General features: G+C 36.4%; 1 protein-coding gene across 4 annotated transcripts in view; it reads left to right on the top strand.

Annotated features, from left to right (window-relative positions):
- LOC150105280 (general transcription factor 3C polypeptide 4-like) overlaps positions 1 to 26,102 on the top strand; it is a 267,680-nt gene that overhangs the window by 153,272 nt on the left and 88,306 nt on the right. For all 4 annotated transcript variants that reach the window (XM_090394058.1, XM_090394057.1, XM_090394059.1 and 1 more), the window contains exon 9: positions 704 to 802. In XM_090394058.1, the coding sequence (XP_090250184.1) occupies positions 704 to 802 (99 nt within the window). The remainder of the gene's footprint in view (positions 1 to 703; positions 803 to 26,102) is intronic.

The raw sequence follows: 26,102 nt of genomic DNA, 5'->3' as shown, positions 1-26,102 counted from the left end.
CTGCAAAACCTGTAGCAGATCACTGCTGTCTTGGCAAGTGTAAAGAAGAGTAATTTTTTGATATTCTTCTTGAAGAGCTAGAGGCTGTAGTCCCTCACTTTATGAGAAGACTGCTCAATGTAACTGAGGCAGATGGAATGAAAAATAAATGGAGAGCAGTAGTCTTTTGCTGGTTTTAATTCCTTTTTTTAGTTGAATTCCTTAAATTTTTCTGAACAGTGCCCTTTATATGATGCCCATTTATTATTTTCATTGGGAAGTGCATCTGTTCTCCCATGATGATGAGTTGGCTTACAAGTAAATTGGCGGTAGCCTGTGTAATGAGAATCATTGATAGGTACACGCTGTTAAGAAAAGGATAAGTAACTCAACTCTGTTCCTTTCCAGACTATGCTGATCTTCCTCAGAATGTCCAAGTGACCAAGTAAGCTACATAGTCATCTTCCCTCACCCTAAGAAGTAGCAGATGCTATTATTGATAAACTGCTTCTCTGAGAGAACCATTGCCTAATCAAAATTCTTCTCACTTAATTATGATTCTGCTCACTTAATAGCCTTGCTGGTAATATATGCTACTCCCATAAATCCTCAAAACAGACAGCTTCTTCACCATGCCATTGTTAGGATTTTTGCAAAATGAATGACTTAGTTATTTTTTCCTGATATTTTTCTGATCTGTGTAAATGTTTTTTTAACATTTCAGATCTTCATGTACTTACTCCAAGTGCTTCTTGTTGTGAAATGTTGCTAACTTCCTTGGATGGGAAAACAATAAAAATAAGTGCTTCATGCAATGAACAAGGTATGTCATCAGTATCTAAATTGAAATTTAAAAGAAATTATTTTATTTTGCATATTAATATATGTGTTTATACAAACACTGCATTCATATTATGTGTGCAGTCTTGACTGTGGTTTCATTACATATGTATCCTGAATGATCTTATGTTACAACCAATTTAAGAGCACTGAGATATATTTTTATTTTTTTTTTCCCCCCAACATATAGTAATCTGCTATTCAAAACTGATAATTTTGAGCAAATGTTTGTATTTTGTGATAAACATCTGAATGCATTTCTTTGGATATAATGTGAAATCAGGTAGTCACAAAAAATAAACTTCTTATAAATTTTTTTCTCAGCCAGCAGCATATTAAATGCTAAAATGAAATTAGGATGTCAAGAAAATAAAATTCACTAAACGCTCACTATAGCAACTCCATAGTGATCATATAAATAGTCTGTTATAGCACAGGATTCACCTTAGTGAATTTAGGAGGGGGGGGGGGTCATTTGGATTTTTTTTTTTTTTCTAAAGCTACAGTCTAAGCTGTGAAAGGCTAGAATTTTTGACTTGAGCCATTAGATGTAAGTTGAAATTTGGCACAATTATTGGAGAACCATTGAGGTTTTGAGTGTAGCAAGAATAATTTCTGTAATTAGATTATGTTTTATGATCAGAAAAGCAGAAACAGTAAGCAGACCATGGAAATGAGGCATGAATTCCCTATGGTCATCCCAACTTACACTACAATAGTGCCACTGGATATGAATCTGAGAATGAATCTGATCTGCAGAAAAAGAGATGGACAAAGTTATGATCAGATTTGATAAGAGGAAAGAACATCAATAGCGTATTTGGAGAGCTGGTTAAGAAAAGGTCCAGGGTGTTGGGAGAATGATGAGAATTATCTGCAATTCTAATAGGTTGATGAAGAATTTGTGTTAAATCATTACTGAGAGAAAACAGTTCTGCTTCTTTTCCAGCTTGCTTTGTGAAGTTAAGAGAAGCCAATCTGAATTGTGGACATGGAAATTGCAGAGAAAACCATTCCATGTAAGGTAGCACCTGTTCACAGTGGAGGGGACCCATTTCCCTCCCACTGATGGTACTGGTCCTTTTTTGTTCTTATTCTATGATTTTCTTCCCATATTCTTTGCTCTATTTCTCTTGAGTTTTTTTCACTATTCTCTTCCACTCCACCATCACTAGGATCTAACACTTTGTTGCCATGTTTGCCAATGCAGTGCAATCCATGGACATCTGGAAAGGGGGGGGGGGGTATCTGGTAGGCTCACACTACTTTGGCCTCTGTTCCAGCAAGACAGGTGGTCCTGGATGGCCCAACCAGTATCATATGGCTATTGGACTACTTGCTTGCAAGAGTCAAGGGTGTTTCAGTGTGTCCCCTTCCTCGTGGTCAGGTTTTAAGGCTTCCTGTGGTGCCAGTATAGCATCTGTGTGTGTGTGGGGGGGTAGTCCTGGCATTTTACTCCCGTGGCACACCCAGTTACTGCTTGCCAAAGAGTGGATATCCATATATGGCTCTGTGGTGTGAGGGGGGAGGGGGCTGTGGCACCGAGTCAAACTTTTCCTGAGAATAAATAATTTTTCATCCTCTTGTTTATCAGGGACCCTCAACAAGACCCAACCAGGTGTTTGGAAACCATAGAATCAACAAAATAAAATCAAAATAACAAACAAAAACATTAGAAGCTGCAACAAATACACCACTGTTTTTTATCTTTTATCCGAGTGTATATTAATTGTCAAATATATCAAGTTTTTTAACTTTTTTTTAACTTAGTATATTTGACAGTGTCATGGATATTTTTCCATAAGAAGAAGTGATGGATGCAGGTTGTCCACAAATTTCAGAAAATAAAAAAATCCAAGACTAATGAAAACAAAATCTTTCCACATAGGAAGACAGATGATACCACCAAAAAGATATACTGGAAACATTCTTACAATCGATTTGTCATGGATTCCTACAAAACATAAATTACATCAAGGCTCTCTTGCAGGGGGGGTATAAACCAATATGCTTCCTGCTGCAAACATACCTGAAGTCGAGTGATGATCCCACTCTCCATAATGTTGCCATTATTGGGCAGGTTAAGGGCTGAACCACCATGAGTGGAGTTGCCATCCTTGTGGACAATCCTACCCCTTCCAACAAATTCAAATTAACACCAGTATAGAAGCATTTCTGGGGGTGCTTAATGGTCAAAGCTGTATAACTGAAAGGAGACCTCCACATAGCCTTTAAAGGAATGTGGAGAACCGACCAGAGCTTCTGAACTAATGTCCAATCCTCAAATTCTCATGGTCCATCCTGTTGGGTATCTACCTGGATACTAAATGAATGAGGGATGGGCTGGCAATTTGGGATTTAGCCGACCAAATTGTATTCTTATTGGCTTAAACCAATATAGAAAATGATGGTACAACATGACAAAAATTCATGCCGGCTGGGGCGTCGGCAGGTTAAACAAGGCTCCGTTGTTTTCGCCAGGGCGAACAGCGAAAAGTCAGCTACTGGAACAAATCTGAAAGCACACCCCAACTCAACAACACCAGAGTTAAAGATCGGTACTATCAACATAAGAAGCCTGAATGGCAAAGAAATGGAGCTAGCTGAGGAATTAGATAAGTACCAGATCAACATAATAGGGGTGACTGAAACATAAAAGACAAAAACTTGTCAGATCTTTCTGAGTAATAAATACAAAATGTTATATTCAGGCAATGACAATCAAGGAAAAGAAGGAGTAGCCATAGTATTCAACACAAAATATGAGGCTAATCATCTTGAATGGCAGGCAGTCTCAAGTAGAGTAATATTGGCAAATATGAGAATGGGGAACTGGACAATGAGACTTGTTTGTGCCTGTGGTCCCACAGAAGGTTCTACTAAGATAGAAGTGGAGGAATTTTTTGAGTCTTTAGAGAAAGCAAGTGACACAGTGAAAAAGGAAAAGTTGGTCCTTGTTGGGGATCTAAATAGCAGAGTAGGAAATGATTGTCAGACATACAAAAATATTTTGGGAAAATTTGGAGAAAAGAGCAAAGCTAATAATAATGGCAAATACCTGTTGGATTTCTGCTCAGGACATGGACTGGTTATTACTAACACCATGTTCCAGCATAAAAATGTACACAAATTCACATGGAGAGAAGAGGTAAGGAATAACAAAAGTCTCATTGACTGTTATTGTTGATAGTGATGTTTTCTCCCTGGTGGAACACCAGAGTGTACAGAGGATTTGAAATTGGAAGTGATCACTATTTAGTCTTTAGCAGGATAAAATTGAATTTCATATTGAAAAGAATAACATGTAAGAAAGTTTTCGAGCAAATAAAAATTGAGCAGCTCTCAGATGTGAACTGTAGACTAAAATACACAAAGATTATTGAAAAAAAAATTAAAGCTTTTGAGAATAGGACTTTTGAGGAAATTTGAGATTTAGTGGCAAGCCTTGAAGAAAAACCTGATTGATTCAGCCAGACAGGCATGTGATGAGGTTGTCTGCAAGGATAGAAAAATCAGAACTCCATGGTGGACACAGCAAGTTAAAGAAGCAGTGAAGGAAAAGAAGAAAGCATATCAAAAGTTCCTGTCAAATAAGTCAGCTTGTGCTCTTAGAGAATACAGAGACAAATGTAAGAAAGTAAAACACTGTGTAAAACTAGCTAAACAAAAGTCATGGGAGGACTTTGACAAGAACATAGAAAATAAATATCAAGAAGGTGGCTAAATATTTTGGAAGTTGTTGAAGCTTAGAAATGGATGAAAGAGTGCTGTAAAATGAGTTAGAGATGATAAATGTGACATGAAAACAGGAGAAAAAGGTATCCTTGAAGTAAGGAGTAATTACTTTGAAAAATTGCAAAATGAAACAAGCAGTGATAGCATAGTGGTAAAAAAACACTCATCAGACATACAGTCAGGAATACGTAGCCATACTTGAAGTGAAAAAAGCCATCAAAGGCTTGAAATGTGGAAAGGCAGCCGTTGAGGGTACATGGTAGGGTACATATCCCTTACTTTTAATAGGGGATTTAAATGGATAAAACACTATGGAATAGTGCCTTAACAAACATCAGAGGAAGAGTTGTTGAATGCACAGTCAATAACAAAAATCTCTCCCTCTCAAACACAGGAAGCAGTGCCTTCTTCCATATGCCCACCTGAATATTCATTGCCATCAACTTAACTTTCTCTCATCCCCCCTTTTCCCACTGTTTAAGTGGGAAGCTGATGACAACCTATTGAAAAGCAAATAATGGACATCACTTTCACATGATGTCCACTTTTCTGCATGGGCAACGATATACTACATCATGGATATCACGGGGAAAAATTGAACGAGCTGACTAGCTCACCTTTTCCTCATTAGCTGAATTTGATTATCTGGCGGTCAGCTTATCTTCTATTAGCGATGTAGTGAGGCATGTAACATAAAATTGTTACATGCTTCACTGTTATATTTTAGGAGAGCCAAAAATGCAATTTCTGAAACATCTAATCAGTTCCCACATTTTCCTAAATCTTGGTGAAATGAAGAAAATATTCAAAGAAACTTTGAATATTTTCTGTAGAAACCTCACAACAATAAAGCTAATTGCTTTAAAGCATGCAAAATCTGATCAAGATACATTAGTTGTCAGAACCAGAAGGAATCCCAGATCCAATATTCTTTTATATCAAGATTCACCAACAGCAAAGAAGTGGGTAAAAAATCAACAGAATGAGACAGATATCCCACCTACCAGTTCTATATCATAGAACATAATGGTTGTACAGCCAGCCCAACAGCAATTGCTGACACACTTGGGAAAACTTTTGCAAAAACATTGGCAACATCTTATCTCCCCCAAGTTTCTTGTTCAAAAAAAAAGCTAAACAGAACAACAAAAAATTTAATTTTCTTGAAATGCTGCTGAAGAATACAGGCGTTTATCAAAAAAAAACTGATAGTTGCTTTACTAAATGCCATCCACTGCTGTTGAACTATATGATATCCATTATGAGATAGTAAAATATCTGTAGCCATCATCCATGGATCAACTGTTGCATCTTTACAACAAAATTTTCTGTGAGAGAAATTTTCTGGATACTTGGCAGAAGGCAATTATTTCTCTTCCCTGGCTTAGGAAAGTATTCAAAATTCCCAAATCACTAATGACCAGCTGCTTGTGCAAGATTCTGGAGAAAAAATGGATGGTTAACTCTTTATGGTGTGAGGAGAGGAATCACCTATTTTTACAGAACACAGTCTGGTTGGAGACATCCATTACGATGCCTTCCTAAAACACAGACATCTAGTATTGGTTTTCTTTGATATGACACTTCTTGGAGATTTGAAATTGCTCTGAAGGATCTACATAATTTTTTTCTTAGAGGGAATCTTCCTCTTTTTATCAAGAACTTTTTATGTAATGAATCTTCCAAATCCAAGTGAGAACTGCTCTATCCCGACAGTATAACCATTAGGAAGGAGTCCCACAAGGCTCAGTTCAAAGTGTAAAGCTGTTTGTAATCAAGGTGAACTCAATAACAGAGCAACTTCCTCCAACAGTAAGTAATACCCTCTGTATGAATGACTTCACCATCTTCTGCCATTCCTCTAATGTGAAGATAATAGAAAGACAGCTGCATCAAATTATTGACATCTCTCAAAATGGGCACTTGCAAATGAATTCATATTATCACAACAGAAGACAATTTGTGTGCACTTTTGCTGCAGATGTGTTTTTCATCCTGGCCCAGAACTTCAACTAGGACAAACATTAATTCTAGTTGCACCAGAAGCCAATTTCTTGGAGCTCGTATTTGATAGTAAACTTAGTATCCTCCTTCACATGTATGTGTTATGAGACAAGTGCTTTTAAGCAACTAACATTCTGTGCACCCTATCTTTTACCATTTGGGGTGCTGACAGATGTTTTTTTGTTTTCTTTGTACAGGCTATTGATAAATCCAAATTTGAATATGGTTTCAAAGGCTATGCTTCTGCCAGGAAGAGTACATTGCAATGGCTACACCCTATTCCTAGTTTTTACATCAAGACAATTGAACTACTTTTATTGCTTGGATGTAACAGCTTTCTATGTTATGCACAATGAAAATAAAATCCTTGCCAGACCATCTCATGTAGCAAACTTTTTCATCCATGATGGGGAAAACTACAACACTGTCATAAAACCCTTTGGTTTGCAGATAAAATCTCTCCTACAAGCTCTGGAGATTGCAGTAGACAACATAGCCATGACACCACTAAACACATTTCCACCATGGCAGTCATACATATTCGCATGTAGCTTTTCTTTCAGTAGGCTACCAAAATTTTCCACTCCACCTGTTATTTGCTGGCTGCTCTTTGATGCTCATGGAATTGAATGCTCATTTTGTGCCTGTCTACATAGATTGCTAAAAATTGGATGACTTAGTATAGGATCTTCTGTTATGTTTTCAGATGACATTATATCTGCACAAATCCCATGATAGTGTACTAACTTTACAACTAAGCTGTGTGCAAATAGAGCGTGTACTAAAATTCATCAGTTTATATTGCTACAAAAGATGCATAATATATTCCGGCTCACAAAGTCCTCTTCAGGCAGTTAGAAGTCTAGAGCTACAGAAACATCTGGTGCTTCCCCTCAATCCAAGACCACCTATTTGAGTTATGGAAACTACACTCAGATGTATGTTTCTGTTAGATTTGCAGCCATGTTGTGATCAAGGAAATGAGGCTGCAGATACTGCAGCAATGTCATCTTATTTCTCAAACATCTGCTCTGTCCCTGTACATAGATTACTGGTACATAGATTATCAGGCAAAAACTTTTATCCCAGTGCCAGTCAGCTTGGAATAGAGATGCTAATAATAGGCTATGTCAAATTAAGCATGAAATTAAGTTATGGCAGGCTAATCTGACCAGTGCTCAAAAAGAGGAAGTTGCCGTTACTCGGCTCTGCATAGGTCATAGCCATCACAACACACACTTCCTTTTGAGGGATAACATGCCTATGTGTGTGTTTCGACCTTACCATTCATCATGTTTTAATTTAGTGTCCTTATTTTATGAATGAGCACACTAATTATTTTAGCCATATTCATAATCTATCTGAGCCCTCTGCACTCAAGCAGATTTTATCAGACTCAACAGATGTTTCTTTTGTTTTTACATTTTTAAGAACATTTAATATTTTTAGCACCTACATAGCTCAGTCAGTATTTTTGACCTTTTGGTTGGAAAGACCTGGATTCGATTCCCATTCATGACATGAGGAATCTTTATTTGGTCTCTTTCAACTAAGGTGAGTTAGCCAGTCTCATACAAAGGTGGTGGTGGGGGACCCAGAAACTCGGGTTTTTCGTCCCCCAAAACAGGCAAACCAGCCCTGTGGATACACACTGACTTACAGCATTGAATACTTATGACAGTATGTGGAAGAGATAGGGCCCTCGCCGCATGTCGTTATGCACGTAGTCAACCATAAGTTACATCATGGTAGCCAACCTCCTGGATAGGAGGTGACATGTAAAGGTGAAATACCTTTTATTTTACCTAGATCATTTATACTATTCTTATTTATCCACTCATTTCTTCTATATACCATTTTGCTGTTTTATTATTTATGTTTTATGAACTTTTTACACTTTTTCATTGATCATTTTACACCTAGTTTTTATCTATTTTTATATATACCTGATTCTATACACATTTCTTTTTAGAAAAACATTTGAAAAAGTTCTATGTTTGGTCTATAGAAGATGGTTTCTGGACTATTTAAAAATAATTAAACAATTACAAAAAATATATAAAATTGATAAAAGTAGCAAAAAAATCCTTAGCACACTCGTAGTACAAAATGTACTATAGGTTTAGAAGAATCTTTCATGGATGGAAACCACATAAACAATTATCTATATCTGTTTGTCATTTTTTATTTTACTTTTATAATGCTGTGCTAACATACTGGTGCAGTATGACCACAGCTTTCCTTGCTCCATAAAACACCAGCCAAATAAAAAAACAAATGCAAAGGAAAATTATCTCAGGTAATTAGACTGCATGTGATTGACTTTCAGAGATAAATAATCAAAATAGGTTGAAGTCTCGACAGAATTAGGAGAATGATGGAAGCAGTAAATGAAAGCATCAAGATGAGGTAAGGAAATCTTAAGCCAAAGCATAAAGGGATTCCAGCTCCAAGATTCTTGGGCAAGGGATATTAGACCTAACAGTTGCGCAAGTCCTACTCTTCTTACAAAAGGCATCATGGAAGACGTAATGAGGAAAGTTCATGTGAGCTTTCCTCATTACGTCAGTTGTGGTTCATTGATGAATAACATCAAGTTTTAATGCCTGTGGGTGGTGATGCACTTCATTAATATTAGAATTACGACCTCAATGTGCAAAGCCAATCTGGAAGAGTTTTTTTTTGCATGGAATTCGGATATGTTGTGGATATTTTTTAGGTATATTTTCATACTTTTTTGATATATTTGTGATATTTTTTTGGTGTTTTTATTATTAATCACAGTGACTAGAATATTTTATGTTATGTTGCAAGTAAAAAATGGAGAAATTTAAAGAGTGGGGGCATATAATTGGCAATGAAGAACTTGGGTCACTACTCCTACACATTGAATGTTCAGACTAAGAATGCTCAGACAATGCCACTTGAAAGCTGCTATACTCTGATTTAATCCAGGTACAATCTCACAAAATAATCAGCAGGGTTATTTACCAGCTGATGAGGAAGCCTCCTGAAATGTTACCAGGCAGATTTCAATCTATGTGGTTTTGGCAGGCAGGTCACCTGCCTGCCGAAACCACTTTACTGCTGTACTTCTCAAATTTAGGGAAGCTTCCATCTGCATCCTGCAGCAGCAGCATAATATTACACTGCTAGATTGTTTACCATAAAAGTGCATGTGTTTTGGCAATTTTAATATTGTTTCCCTGATGATGTTTCAGTGACTGAGATGAAATATAAGATGATTAAACATGTTGTTTAATTATTTTTTGTCTAATTATTCCATTAAACTCCATAATGAGTTCAAACTAGCACTTAAGTCTAAATAGTTGACTATAAAAGAATAAGCCAAATTTAAGATATTTTGCCACTTAAAATATTTGAAATGATCATAAATACTCTTGCAAGCAGCATAAGGTATTCACAGTGACAAAGATTCATTTTTCAGGAATCTCAAAGAAAATGTCAATCAAACACCGAATGCATAGGAAAATAATAGGGTAAAAGTAAAGAAAAACACAAATAACTAGAATAATTTTAAAAAAAAATAAGAATAATTCTGTGTAAAATTTCTCAGTTAAATCTCAAATTCCACTGTAAAGTATATACTTGTAGATGTGTTGTGTAAGGGTCAGAGCTAGATAATTGGGAGGACATATCCATATAGCCTTTTTAAAAAGTGTACAAAACCAACTAGTGCTTCTAACCTAATGTCCACTTCCCACATTCTCATGGTGCACCGTGTTAGGTATCTACCTGGTTAATAAACAAATGAGGATGGGCTGGTACTTTGTGATTTAGCTGACCAAAATGTATGCTTGTTGGCTTAAACCATAATGCAAAATGATGGTGTAACATACAGAATTTCAAGCTGCCTGGGGCACCTCTTGATTAATCAAGACTCCTGCTGTTTTTTTCAGGGAACCAGAGTGAACAGCAAAAAGTCAGCTACTGGAACAAATTCCAATTCAACATCAGCAGAGTTCAAGATTGGCATTATCAGCATAATCAGCATCAATGGAAAGGAAATGGAACTAGCAGAAGAATTTGATAAGTACCTGATTGATATAATAGGTTACTGAAATGAAGAAGACAAAAACAGGTGAGATCTTTCTAAACAAGAAATACAAGATGTTATATTCAGGCAATAATAATCGGTGAAAAGAGTTGTATCTATAGTATATAACAGAAAATATGAGGATAATTTTCTAGAATGAGAAGCAATATCAAGTAGAATATTGAGGGCAGATATCAGAATTGGGAACTGGAGATTGAGACTTGTTTGTGCATGTGGTTCCACTAAGGAAGAAGTTGAGGAATTTTTTGATACATTAGAGAATACAGCTAACACAATGAAAAAGGAAAAGTTGATCATCATTGGAGATCTAAATAGGAGAGTAGAAAATGATTACCTGAGATATAGAAATATTTGGAGAAAAGAGCAAATCCGATAAGTAGCTGCTGGATTTCTGTACAGAACATGAATTAGTTATTACTAACACCATGTTCTGACATAAAACTATGCACAAATCTACACAGAGAGAAAGAAGATGCAAAAATAAGAAATGTTTGACTATGTTATTGTTGATAGTGATGATGTTTTCCCACTGTTTCAGAACAGAAGGATAAAATTAAACTTCATATTGAAAAGAAAAGAGTGTAAGAAAGTTTTAAAATGGATCACAGTTGAGCATCTGTCACAGGTGCACTGTGAATTCAAATATGCAAACATTATTCAAGAAAAACAATGAAAGAGATTGAAAACAAGAACAAACCTTGATGATTCGGTGACAAACTCTAAAGAAAACATTGATTCAGCAAGAGAGGCATGTAGTGAAGCGGTGTACAAGGATAGAAAAATCAGAACTCCATGGTGGACTTAGGAAGTCAAAGTACAGTACAAAATGTAATAAAGTGAAGCATTTGATTGGAACATAGAAAATAAATATCCAGAAGGTGGCAAAATATTCTAGAGGCTATTGAAAAAACTTAGAAATGCAGAAAAGTATTGTAAAAGGAATCAGAGATGATAAAGGCGATATAAAATTGGAGATAAAGATATTCAAAATGTCTGGAGTGATTACTTTGAAAGACTGATAAATGAAACAAGCAGTGTCAGCATGATAGTAGAAAACACTGCTTGTGTTTTCTACTATCATGCATCTGTCAAGTAAGGTAAAGTGTTTTACTTTATTCAGGTGATTCCAATTATCAGAAATTCAATCAGGATTACATATCAATACTTGAAGTAAAAAAAGGTATCAAAAACCTAACATGTGGAAATGCAGCTGGAGTAGATAACATTCAATCAGAAATGCTCAAATATGGAGGTATAAAAACTTTACAGTGGCTACACTGTATAATTCAGAAGGTCTGGTCAAATTCCTGATAATTGGAGTAGAACTCACAGTAGTATCCATATATTAAAAAAGGGTAATAAAAGCAAATGTGAGAATTAGAGGAATTTCCCTACTCAGTGTTTCTGGTAATATTTATGCAAGTGTTCTTGAGAAACGGCTAAAAAAATTGAGGAGGAAAAGCTTGGAGAACAAGCTGGGTTTAGGCTAAATATTTACATCATTACTAACTTCCTATGTACAATTTTCCACCAAATCAGTCTGTTACTTGTCAAGACTCCAATATTATCAGATCTTATATTTCTATCGCCTAAGACACTTTGTACCATATCAATCCACCTATATCTTGGTCTTCCTCTGGGTCATTTTCCTGCCAACCTGGCAGAGAACACTTGTTTTGCTAATCTTTCTTCGCCCATTCTGTTTAAGTGACCATACCACCTGAGATTAGCTCTGCTAACGCATTCCTGGATATTGACAATGTAAAGTTCTTTCCTAATATCCTCGTTTTTAATTTGATATTGCCATTGATGCCATCTGTTCAGACTTCTAACCTTTCTCAGGACTTTCATATCTGCAGTCTCTAGCTTTTGATCAAGTGTTTTACTTCTGACCCAGCTCTCAGATCCATAAGTTAAAACTGGTTTGAACACTGTCTTGTATACAGCGAATTTAGTGTTCTGACTAATTTCTCTCTTCTTCCATATAAATTTATTCAGTTGACTTCTTACCATACCAGCTTTGTTGATTCTGTTATCTATTTCCATATTTAATTTACCATCTTCACTAAAAATCGTGCCTAAGTAGCTGAAATGTTTTACTTGTTCCACAGGTTCTCCGTTCACAACGCAGTTGACATTTTCAGCGATTCTACCTATTTTCATTGTCTTCGTCTTTTTATCAGGCAATAACAATCAAGGAAAAGAAGGAGTAGCCATAGTATTCAACACAAAATACGAGGCTAATCTTCTTGAATGGCAGTCAGTCTCAAGTAGAGTAATGTGGGCAAATATGAGAATGGGGAACTGGACAATGAGACTTATTTGTGCCTATGGTCCCACAGAAGGTTCTACTAAGGTAGAAGTGGAGGAATTTTTTGAGGCTTTAGAAAAAGCAACTGACACAATGAAAAAAGAAAAGTTGGTCCTTGTTGGGGATCTAAATAGTAGAGTAGGAAATGATTGTGAGACATACAAAAATATTTTGGGAAAATTTGGAGAAAAGAGCAAAGCTAATAATAATGGCAAATATCTGTTGGATTTCTGCTCAGGACATGGACTGGTTATTACTAACACCATGTTCCAACATAAAAATGTGCACAAATTCACATGGAGAGAAGAGGCTAGGAATAAGAAAAGTCTCATTGACTATGTTATTGTTGATAGTGATGTTTTCTCCCTGGTGCAGGACACCAGAGTGTACAGAGGATTTGAAATTGGAAGTGATCACTATTTAGTCTTGAGCAGGATAAAATTGAATTTCATATTGAAAAGAATAACATGTAAGAAAGTTTTAAAGCGAATAAAAGTTGAGCAGCTCTCAGATGTAAACTGTAGACTAAAATACAGAAATATTATTGAAAAGAAAATGAAAGAGTTTGAGAACAGGAATCAAACCTTGGAGATTCAGTGGCAAACTCTGAAGGAAACATTGATTGATTCTGCCAGAGAGGCATGTGGTGAGGTTGTGTGCAAAGATAAAAAAATCAGAACTCCCTGGTGGACACAGGAAGTTGAAGAGGCAGTGAAGGAAAAGAAGAAAGCATATCAAAAGTTCCTGGCAAATAAGTCAGCTTTTACTCTTACAGAATACAGAGACAAATGTAAGAAAGCTAAACAGTGTGTAAAACTAGCTAAACAAAAGTCATGGGAGGACTTTGGCAAGAATATAGAAAATAAATATCAAGAAGGTGGCAAAATATTCTGGAGGTTGTTGAAGAAGCTTAGGAATGGAGGAAAGAGTGCTGTAAAAGGAATTAGAGATGATAAAGGTGAAATGAAAACAGGAGAAAAAGATATCCTTGAAGTATGGAGTAATTACTTTGAAAAACTGCTAAATGAAACAAGCAGAGATGACAGCACAGTGGTAAAAAACACTGACCAGGCATGCAGTCAGGAATACATATCCATACTTGAAGTAGAAAAAGCCATCAAAGGCTTGAAATGTGGAAAGGCAGCAGGAGTAGATGATATTCGACCAGAAATGCTGAAGTATGGTGGTATAAGAGTCTTACAGTGGCTGCACTGCATAGTTCAGAAAGCCTGGACAGAGGGACGAATTCCCGATGATTGGAGTAGAGCTCTCATAGTACCCATATATAAAAAGGGAAATAAAACTGAATGTGAGAATTACAGAGGTATTTCCCTACTGAGTGTTCCTGGCAAGATCTATGCAAGTATACTTGAGAAACGGTTGAGAAGAATTGTGGAAGAAAAGCTTGGTGAAGAACAAGCTGGATTCAGGCCAAATAGAGGCTGTCAGGATCAGATCTTCACTTTACGACAAATAGTCGAGAAAGCATGGGAATATAACAAAGATCTGTATTTAAGTTTTGTCGATTTGGAAAAGGCATATGACAAGGTGCCAAGAGAGAAGCTATTCAATACGCTGCAGTTATATGGTGTCAATGGGGCATTATATCAAGCAATACTTAGTCTTTATTTGAGTTGTGAGTCAGCAGTTAGAATTGAAGGAAGTACAGGAAGATGGTTTAATGTTAAATCTGGTGTGAGACAAGGATGTACATTATCCCCTCTGTTATTCATTATCTATATGGATCACATTATGAAGGAATGTGGTATTAAACCTGATATCAAAATTGGAGATGTTAATGTCAGCTCTTTGCTTTATGCGGATGATGTTATACTTCTAAATAAATCCGCTACAAGTCTGCAAGATTCTCTGACTAAATTGAACAGCTGTTGTAATAGATATGGTATGAAGGTCAGCAATAAAAAGACAAAGACAATGAAAATAGGCAGAATCATTGAAAATGTCAACTGTGTTGTGAATGGAGAACCTGTGGAACAAGTAAAACATTTCAGCTACTTAGGCACAATTTTTACTGAAGATGGTAAACTAAATATAGAAATAGACAACAGAATCAGCAAAGCTGGTATCGTGGGAAGTCAATTGAATAAATTCATATGGAATAAGAAAGAAATTAGTCGGAACACTAAATTAGCTGTATACAAGACTGTGTTCAAACCAATTTTAACTTATGGATCTGAGAGCTGGGTCAGAAGTAAAACACTTGACCAAAGACTAGAGACCGCAGATATGAGAGTCCTGAGAAAGATTAGAGGCGTGAACAGATGGCATCAATGGCAATATCATGTTAAAAATGAGGATATTAGGAAAGAACTTGACATTGTCAGCATCCAGGAATGCGTTAGCAGAGCTAATCTCAGATGGTATGGTCACTTAAATAGAATGGGAGAGGAAAGATTAGCAAAACAAGTGTTCTCTGCCAGGTTGGCAGGAAAACGACCCAGAGGAAGACCAAGATATAGGTGGATTGATACGGTACAAAGTGCCTTAGACGATAGAAATATAAGATCTGATAATGTTGGAGTCTTGACAAGTAACAGACTGATTTGGAGGAAAATTGTAGATAGGAAGTTAGTAATGATGTAATTTTTAATGTAGTACTGTCATATCCTGTACACCCCTTGAGGGTACATGACAGGAATTTGATGATGATGATGATTGTCTTTTTATTGCTGACCTGCATACCATATCCATTACAACAGTTATTCGATTTAGGCATGGGATCTTGCAAACTTGTAGCGGATTTATTTAGAAGTATAACATCATCCGCATAAAGAAAAGAGCTGACATTAACATCTCCAATTTTGATATCATGTTTAATACCACTTTCCTTCATAATGTGGTCCATATAGATAATGAATAACAGAGGGGATAATGTACATCCTTGCTCACTCCAGATTTAACATTAAACCATCTTCCTGTACTTCCTTCAATTCTAACTGCTGACTTAGAACTCACATAAAGACTAAGTATTATTATTATTATTATTATTCCTGATACCTCCAAGGAGTCCGAAGACTCATCGCGGGAGGACATCTTCAACTGTCTCTACATCTTACCTCTACTACGAATCAACGCCATCTACCGCCCACCTCCAACACTACTACAACTAGTAATTTTTGTCTGTAAATTGCGTGTGTTCTGAAGGGCCGATTTGTCTGTATGCGGGATGAAAAACCCGAGTTTCCTGGAGAAAAAACCCTGCTACCTCCGTATGAGATCGGCTAACTCACCATCGATTGAAATCGACCAGATAGAGATTCCTCCCGTCGCGACGAGAATCGAACTTAGGCCTATTCCAATCGAAGGGCGCAATGTACCGTCGTTCTTCCAATTGCGCTACGGAGGCGCTATTGCTAAGTATTGCTTGATATAATGCCCCATTCACACCATATAACTGTAGCGTACTGAACAGCTTCTCTCTTGGCACCTTGTCACATGCCATTTCCAGATATACAAAACTTAAATACAGATCTTTGTTATATTTCCATGATTTCTCAACTATTTGTTGTAAAGTGAAGATCTGATCCTGACAGCCTCTATTTGGCCTGAATCCAGCTTGTTCTTCACCAAGCTTTTCTTCCACAATTCTTCTCAACTGTTTCTTCGCAATTGTGCCAGGAACACTCAGTAGGGAAATACCTCTGTAATTCTCACATTCAGTTTTATTTCCCTTTTTATATATGGGTACTATGAGAGCTCTACTCCAATCATCGGGAATTCGTGCCACTGTCCAGGTTTTCTGAACTATGCAGTTCAGCCATTGTAAGACTTTTATACCACCATATTTCAGCATTTCTGGTTGAATTTCATCTACTCCTACTGCCTTTCCACATTTCAAGCCTTTGATGGCTTTTTCTACTTCAAGTATGAATATGTATTCCTGACTTATGCCTGTTGAGTGTTTTTTACCACTGTGCTATCACTGCTTGTTTCATTTAGCAATTTTTCAAAGTAATTACGCCATACTTCAAGGATATCTTTTTCTCCCATTTTCATGTCACCTTTATCATCTCTAACTCCTTTAACAGCACTCTATCCTCCATTTTTAAGCTACTTCGACAACCTCCAGAATATTTTCCCACCTTCTTGATATTTATTTTCTATGTTCTTGCCAAAGTCCTCCCATGACTTTTGTTTAGCTAGTTTTACACAGTGTTTAGCTTTCTTACATTTGTCTCTGTATTCTCTAAAAGCACAAGCTGACTTATTTGCCAAGAACTTTTGATATGCTTTCTTCTTTTCCTTGACTGCCTCTTTATCTTTCCATGGAGTTCTGATTTTTCTATCCTTGCAGACAACCTCACCACATGCCTCTCTGGCTGACTCAATCAGGGTTTTCTTCAAGGCTTGCCACTGAATCTCCAAGGTTTGGTTCCTGTTCTCAAACTCTTTCATTTTTTTTCAATAATCTTTGTGTATTTTAGTTTACAGTTCACATCTGAGAGCTGCTCAACTTTTATTTCCTTTAAAACTTTCTTACATGTTATTATTTTCAATATGAAATTCAATTTTATCCTTCTCAAGACGAAATAGTGATCACTTCCAATTTCCAATCCTCTGCACACTCTGGTGTCCTGCACTAGGGAGAAAAGACCACTATCAACAATAACATAGTCAATTTGACTTTTCTTATTCCTTGCTTCTTCTCTCCATGTGAATTTGAGCACATTTTCATGTTGGAATATTGTGTTAGTAATAACCACTCCATGTCCTGAGCATGAATCCAACAGGTATTTGCCATTATTATTAGCTTTTTCTTTTCTCCAAATTTTCCCAAAATATTTTTGTAAGTCTGACAATCATTTCCTACTCTGTATTTAGATCCCCAAGAAGGACCAACTTTTAATTTTTCATTGTGTCAGATGCTTTCTCTAAAGTATCAAAAAATTTCTCCACTTCTACCTTAGTAGAACCTTCTGTGGGACCATTGGCACAAACAAGTCTCATTGTCCAGTTCCCCATTCTCATATTTGCCCATATTACTCTACTTGAGACTGCCTGCCATTCAAGATGATTAGGCTCATATTTTGTGTTGAATACTATGGCTACTCCTTCCTTTCCTTGATTGTCATTGCCTGAATATAACATTTTGTATTTATTGCTCAGAAAGATATGACAAGTTTTTGTCTTTTATGTTTCAGTCACCCCTATTATGTTGATCTGGTACTTATCTAATTCCTCAGCTAGCTCCATTTCTTTGCCATTCAGGCTTCTTATGTTGATAGTACCGATCTTTAATTCTGGTGTTGTTGAGTTGGGGTGTGCTTTCAAATTTATTCCAGTATCTGACTTTTCGCTGTTCGCCCTGGTTCCCTGGCGAAAACAACGGAGCCTTGTTTAACCTGGCGACGCCCTAGCCGGCATGAATTTTTGTCATATTGTACCATCATTTTGTATATTGGTTTAAGCCAATAAGAATACAATTTGGTCGGCTAAATCCCAAATTGCAAGCCCATCCTCATTCGTTTAGTATCCAGATAGATATCCAACAGGGTGCACCATGAGAATGTGAGGATTGGACATTAGTTCAGAAGCCCTGGTCGGTTCTCTGCATTCCTTTAAAAGCTATGTGGAGGTCTCGTCTCAGTTATACAGCTTTGATCCTTAAGCACCCCAAAAAATATGTGTAACATCTAACAATAAAAATATCTAATATGTGTAATTAATCATTAATAGGCCTTTGCTGTGTAAAACCCCTCTGCACCATTACCCTCTGATGATGCAAGTCTTACGATGCACGAAACTTGTCGGGTTTCAATCTGTTTATTTTTAATAAACTCTTTATATTACGTACAATAATTACATACAATGTGGTCTCAATACTGAAAACTATCTACTGAACTTCTTAACCACAGAAACCTACATATACATCAAGAATATAACTTCTTGTTTTAACTGAAGCAGGTGCAAGAAGATGATCTGATAGAAATCAGAGTGACACAAGGGTACACAATATCTCCACTATTGTTCATCATTCTGAAATTCACTGGCTTTCCAGGGGCAAAGTACTAACAAGGTTATTTCAATTAAGGCACGAAATTTGATTATTTGCAAATTAACGTAATTTTGATTTTGCATCTCTCCTTGTTGACGAAGCATGGTTATCAACACTATCCTATCTTTCAGGCATTTTTTTGAAATTAAATGAACTAAATCTCTCCCTTCAGGGAAATTCATTAACTGTTCTTGATGCCTACGACAAAATAAAGGCATTCGAGAAAAAACTAGTTTTATGGATTAATTATATAAAAGACAGACAATTTGCACATTTTCCAACATTGGAATCCTTTTTAGTGGAAAATGATATGTTTGTTGACTCTGAGTTTCTGGAAAGGGTCAAAAATCTGAAACGGAATTTTGAAACATATTTTCCGAATAACTTTTATAAGAAATTTCTGTGGGTTTGCAATTCATTTCAGGCTTGCAATCATGAGATTGACCTTTTATTATCGAAAAAAGAACAGTTAATTGAGCTTTCAAGTGACAGTGGACTTAAAATGCAATTCCGTGATCTTGGTTTGGCTCGATTTTGAATCTCGCCTTAAGTGAGAAGTGAATTTCCCGAATTATCTGAAGAAGCATTGAAAATTGTCATGCAGTTCTCTACACCCTATCTTTGTGAGAAAGGACTTTCATCGCTCCCTCAAATAAAAACTAAATACAGAAATTGTCTTTGTGTGTGCCAATCTTCAACTGAATTTGACCAATATTGAGCAGATATTTAGCAGCTCTGCTAGGCCCGAGAAGCTTAACCATCTCATTAGAACTAAGTAGTAACATAATTCACCATCACGAACCATGGGCTCACTGCCCATTGATGTGTGATGCCTGTTTCACTATCTTCTTCTTCCACCTTTCTTTGTCCAGTGCACAGTGTTGCAGTTTTTGTACATCCATTCCACACCAGTCCTTTGTATCGTCTATCCATTCTCTGTATGGTCTGCCTCTTCTGTTCACACCATCCATAATACCAAACATGAATGTCTTTATCTTCCGGTCCTCACTCATTCTACAGATGTGTCCAAATAATTGCAACTTCCATTTTATAATCTTCTGCATTAGATTCTGTTTTGGTTGTATCTTCTGATAGAGCTCTTCATTGGTGATTTTCTGTACCCATTCTATTCTTAGAATCTTCCTATAACAAGTTCTTTCAAATGCCAAAATTCTTTTTCTTGATTCCTTATTTATTACCCACGTTTCAGATCCATACAGTACACCGCTGAAGATGCATGTTTCCAGTACTCTTAGTTTTGTTTGCAGACTGACTGATCACTTTACTTTTCCAGATGTTATCCATGGCCTTCAGATTTGTTCTTCCCTTTGCAATCCTGATCTTTATTTCTTTTTTACAGTCCAAGTCATATCTCAGTTTACTTCCCAAATATGTTAATTGATCTACATTTTCTATATCAGTTCCATCCACTTGTATCTTTTGTTTCATGTTGTTCTCACCAAATACCATTGTCTTTGTTTTTTCCAATTTCATAACAAGTCCAAATCTCTTCCCTTCCTCATTTAACAGTTTCAGTGTTTTTTGTAGTTCTCTTTCGTCTTCTTCAATAATAGCAATGTCATCTGCAAATCTCAGATTGTTAATTCTCATTCCGTGTACAGATATTCCTTTGGCATCTTCCTTCAATTTGTCCATTGCTTTTTCTAAATGTGTGATGAAAATGCTTGGTGATATTGAGTCTCCCTGTCTAGTACCTCTGCTTGTTTTAAACCATTTCCCCAAATCATCACCTATTCTAACTGCTGCAACTGCATTCTGATAAACATCTTTTAATATAACTGTTAGTTTTTTTATCAATTCCATAGGATTCCAGAACTGCTAATGTCACTTTCTGGTCAATACTGTCAAATGCTTTCTGAAAATCAACAAAGCAAGTATATATGTTTTTGTTTTTTCTTCTAGCTTTCTCTGCTATTAACCTCATTGTCAAAATCTGTTGAATTGTAGTTCTATCCTTCCTAAATCCTGCTTGCTCGTCTGCAAGGTATGCTTCCAATTGTGTTCTTCCATAATTTTTACATTCTAGCTTATTTCCTTTCTTGAATAATGTCACTAATATTGATTTCACCCACTCCTCTGGCATTTTCCCTTCTTTCCATACCATATTACATAGTTGGTGCATTTCTGTAACCATACTTTCACCACCATATTTATTAATTTCTCCAGTAATGTTATCGTTACCAGGTCTCATATTGTGTTTTAGCCATCCTATTCTACCTCTCCTCTTAAAATGTCCATATCATGCTCATTACCTGGTGGTGATATCTGCTTCAATTCTTCAGTCAGTTTCCCAATGCTATCTGAATCTAGTTTTTCTTCATATAACTTGCTACAGTATCTTGTTCACTGCTGTACAATTTTTTCTTTATTCATCAATACTTTGCCTTTTTCATCTTTAATTGTGGTCTGTTTTGGTTGCCACTTTCTATTAATGGTTTTGATAATTTTGTATACCTCCCTTGTTTTATGCTCTCCATAGTACTGTTCTATATTGTTGCACTGGGCTTCTAACCATTTCATCTTATCCATTCTGACTGCTTTTTTCACTTCATTACACTTTTTTCTATATTGCTCTTCTATTTGTTCTGATGTATCCCTTCTTATCTTCAACATTCTTTTCTCCTGTACTAACTTCCGTGTTTCTTGTGTAATCCATTTCTTCTTGATCTTCTCTTCTTCTGGTACTGTTTTTTCAACTGCATCTTCTCTCGCCTTCATTACTCTTTTCACTCTTAAATTCGAGTTTTTTTCTTTCTCCACACTTTTAAGTTTCTCTTCTAACACTGTTCTGTACCTTCTTCCTATTTCTGCTTCACTTATTTGTGCTGTATCTCTTCTATTTTGATGTTGGGGTGTATATTTCTTTTTAATTTCAACTTGATGTTTGCAATCACTAAACTATGGTCCGAGTCTATATCCGCTCCTTGAAAAGTTCGACATTGCTGTAATGATGTTATCCATCTTCTTTTAATCATAATCATATCAATCATATTTTTGGTTTTCCCATCATTTGATCACCACGTCCATTTTCTACACTCCTTTTGTTGGAATCTTGTGTTACAGATCACCATCTCGTGGTCCACAGCAAATTCTAACAATTTTTCACCTTGTTCATTTCTTTCTCCAAAACCATATTTTCCCATGACTCTTTCCCAATCATCATTATCTATTCCAACTTTGGCATTCCAATCTCCTTCAATAATTAGCACATCTTGCTTTGGTATTGTTTCTATTGTCTCTGTCAGATCTTTGTAGAATAAGTCAATATCCTCATCTGTGCTGTCAGATGTGAGTGCATATACCTGGACTATTGATATGTTGAATGGCTATGCCTGAAATCTTGCTACTATGATTCGTTCATTAACTGGTTTGTAGCCTAACAGTGCCTTTCGAGCTCTTTTGCTAAGAAGGAAGCCAACTCCTGCTTCGTGCATGGTGTATGTCCTGACCATATTACTTCACATCCATTGATCTCTCCAGATGATGTCCATCTCATCTCTGCCAATCCTAGTATCCCACTGATATCTCTTCATTTCCTCACATAATTCCTCACAAGTAACATAATTAGATCATATTATTTATTTATTTAATAAAAATTAAAACTTTGTTCAATGATGATACACTTTTAGTCGTTTACTTCCAATTTAATTAATTATGTTTCTATATGTATTCAAAACATGCTTTTAGATTTATTATGTTATAAATGGCAGAGTTTTTCTGAAATGTGGGTAATTCCTACTTAGGTTTTTAAAAAAATTACAAAAAGTCAAAATGACTTATAGGGAAATAAATTAAAAACAGTATGTTTATTTTTGAAGTAAAACTTTAATTCCAACATTCTAAAATGTTATTTTTCTTGCTTTTCTGTTTGCAAAATCGTCAATGACATTGTTGAAGTCTATTTCATCACTCAGTTGCTGTTTTATAGACAATAAAGCAAGATTTCTTAAATGCCAAAAAAGTGTCACCCATGGCGGATCGCCCCCTCCCGCAGCTGTAACTCTGTAACTTAGTGGTCTGTAGAATTGTTTTCAGCATTTTACTGTTCCTTGGCCTTAGAAAGGTTGAGAAATGCTGATCTATATGGATCACATTATAAAGGAAAGTAACGCGGAATCCCGCCGCGGGCATGGATGCCTGTCTGTGAAAATACTAGTGGTGGTTGTCAGCGGTAGATGCCATTGGTGTAGATGATGAAGATAGTTGCGGTTAGTGGAGATGGAGAGTTGTAGAGCAGGTACCCCCCCTCGATGAGTCCTTTGACTTCTGGCAGTGTTATGTAATAATAATAATAATTATTATTATTTTACACCTCCAGGGAGTTCAAGGCTCATCGAGGGAGACCACCCACTCCATAACTCTCCGTCTCCAAAACCTAACAACAAAATTAGAACAATATTACATTATGATTTTATTCTTTTATATTAATCGAACTCATGCGAGCAGATGTGGAGAACCCCAACACCCTTCAACGCCAACTGCAGCACTGTGATTGGTCACCTTGAGCCGTAGGGGGAAGGAATGTGTGGTACGTGGGCAGTCGCATAACCGGTTTGCTTCGCTCGTGCCACGGGGTGGCCAACAGAATGGCAGCTACGCCATCCGAACCATTTTTTTTTTTTTTTTTGCCGGTCTGATTGGCTGAGTGGTTAGCGTATCTGCCATCCAACCAAAATCTGTGGATCCGAATCCTGCCGCGGGCATGGATGCCTGTCTGTGAAAATACTAGTGGTGGTTGTCAGCGGTAGATGCCATTGATGTAGATCAGCACTTCCCAAACTATGGGCCACGGCCCCCCTTGGGGCCATAGGTTTTGTTGAGGGGGGACCCTGAAATAATGAAAACAAATTTAAAATGTTTTAAGACTAAGTATATTTTTTTTTATTTTAAAAGAAACGTATTTAACTTTTATTATTTCTTTTTTGTTATTTTTTATATTTTAATAGAAAAATTCACACATTGGTGTTGGTTCACAAACTTTGCTTCCTGCGTATTTCGGCGCTTAACGAATATTAGTAAATATTGCTTATTCATATGTTTCATTTCAAAGCAGTGGTTAATTGTATTTACTTCGAATGTTCTCCAGGGCAGTTCCAAATCTTTCTGTCCCTTTCATAATGCGTTCGTAATCAGGGACTGTTGATATTGACTTTATATACATATCAAAACTCGTTTTATATTATCACTGTCATCCGAGCTAGTTTTCTGTTACCAATAAAAGTTTCGCATATACTTCACACATGAAAAAAAGCTTAAACAAGTTCATGTGGGGATATAGTAACTCGCTTGCAGTGGTAAACAACACGCCCTCCCTAAGAGCCACTATACTGCAGAGGCAATAAAAATAAGTACTTTTATTATGCCAGTGAATAAGGTACGAGGAGTCTGTGTAATATATTTCTCAACAAATAGTGCAATTAGAGACAACTGGGATAAAAACACACTAATTAATGAATCACATGTCCCCTCATACAGAAACTATGCTGTATAGACTGAAACAAAACCATATGTTGCATGGGCAAACACAGTATCTAACTAAAAACTATTGTTATTAATTAGATATGTGTGAGTTCGATTTCCCAAGGCAGCAATAAAATTCAACCGAACGTGTTAAAATTCGTAAAAGTGTTAAAACTAAGTAATATATATATATATATTAAATGTTATGGCAGTTTCACATATGGAATTCGGTTGAAGAGAGTTAGCATTTCAACTCAATTGTCAGCTATGCTTTTATCTTTCGGTTGCGCGATCTTTTGTTAATACCGCACCAATCATAAGCACGTTTTAATAAACAGACTGCCTTTGCTGTCTGTTTCATGTTAGGCTTAATTACCGTAAAAGGAGAAAAGTCACAAAAGTGAAAAATGTTCCTGGTCTGGGGATTCCCGTATTCAGGTAATATTCACTAATTTCATGTTATCAGTCTGTGGTGTGCCAGTATTGGTAAGTGGTGATATTATTTTATCTATTCTACGTTAAAAAATTTAACCCCGAGATCGATAAGTGGTTGATAAAAAATAAAAAAAAAATCCCGTGAACAATCAGAAGAAGCAGAAACAGACTAAAAAAAAAGGACAGTATTTCATATTTTACCAGAACAGACCGTATAGTCTTCAGAACCAAACGGTAAGAGGCAAAAAATGTAATATATGCATTTGATTTTTGCAATATTCGCTGTGTATGTTTTGTATTGAATATAAATACAATAAATATAATAATAATATATCTCAATTACGATTTATTTCGAGGGGGACCGTGAAATATTTTAATTTTTGCAAAGGGGGCCCTGACATCCAGAAGTTTGGGAAGCACTGGTGTAGATGATGAAGATAGTTGCGGTTAGTTAGGAGACGGAGAGTTGTAGAGCAGGTACCACCCCCCCCCCTCGATGAGTCCTTTGACTTCTGGCAGTGTTATGTAATAATAATAATTATTATTATTATTTTACACCTCCAGGGAGTTCAAGGCTCATCGAGGGAGACCACCCACTCCATAACTCTCCGTCTCCACCACTCATTCTCATCCACAAACCTCATCATCTACTGTCCACCACCACCAGTACCCTCACATACAATCATAAACATTCATGCCCACGGCGGGACTCAAACCCACAGCCCCCCGGCTGGAGAGCAGATATGCCAACCACTCAGCCAACCAGGCCAGCAAAATCCAGTACAAGTCTACAGGATTCCCAAACCTAACTTGAATTACTGCAAAAGACAAAGACTGAAAATGTGCAGAGACACTGAAAATTGTAATCTGAATGGCAAATCTATAGAATAAGTAAAACATTTAAGGTATTTAGGCAAAATTTTTCATGAAGAAGGCAAATTAAATATGGAAATAGACAACAGCTTTAGTAAACCTGGTATTGTAGAAAGTCAACTAAATAAATTTATTCATACAGAAAGGAGGTGTGCTCATTATCCATAATAAAGCTTAGCAGTACAACTAACACCAAAAGTCAAAAACACATTTATCAAGCTCACCAATATTTCTCTAGTCTTCTACCCAGCATCATCACTGCACATTAAGAGGCTATTCTTAGAATGAGCATCAGCTATGAAGCACTCTCCTAACCCCAACAAATATGGTTGCATTAATTTACCACAGAT

The sequence above is a fragment of the Typopeltis vanoorti genome, chromosome 6 (genome assembly GCF_054136105.1).
Source record: "Typopeltis vanoorti isolate ZY-2024b chromosome 6, IOZ_Tvanoo_1.0, whole genome shotgun sequence".
In the NCBI taxonomy this organism is placed as follows: Eukaryota; Metazoa; Arthropoda; class Arachnida; order Uropygi; family Thelyphonidae; genus Typopeltis; species Typopeltis vanoorti.
The sequence above is the reverse complement of the archived record's forward strand: the minus strand, read 5'-3'. Positions and strand labels throughout refer to the sequence as shown.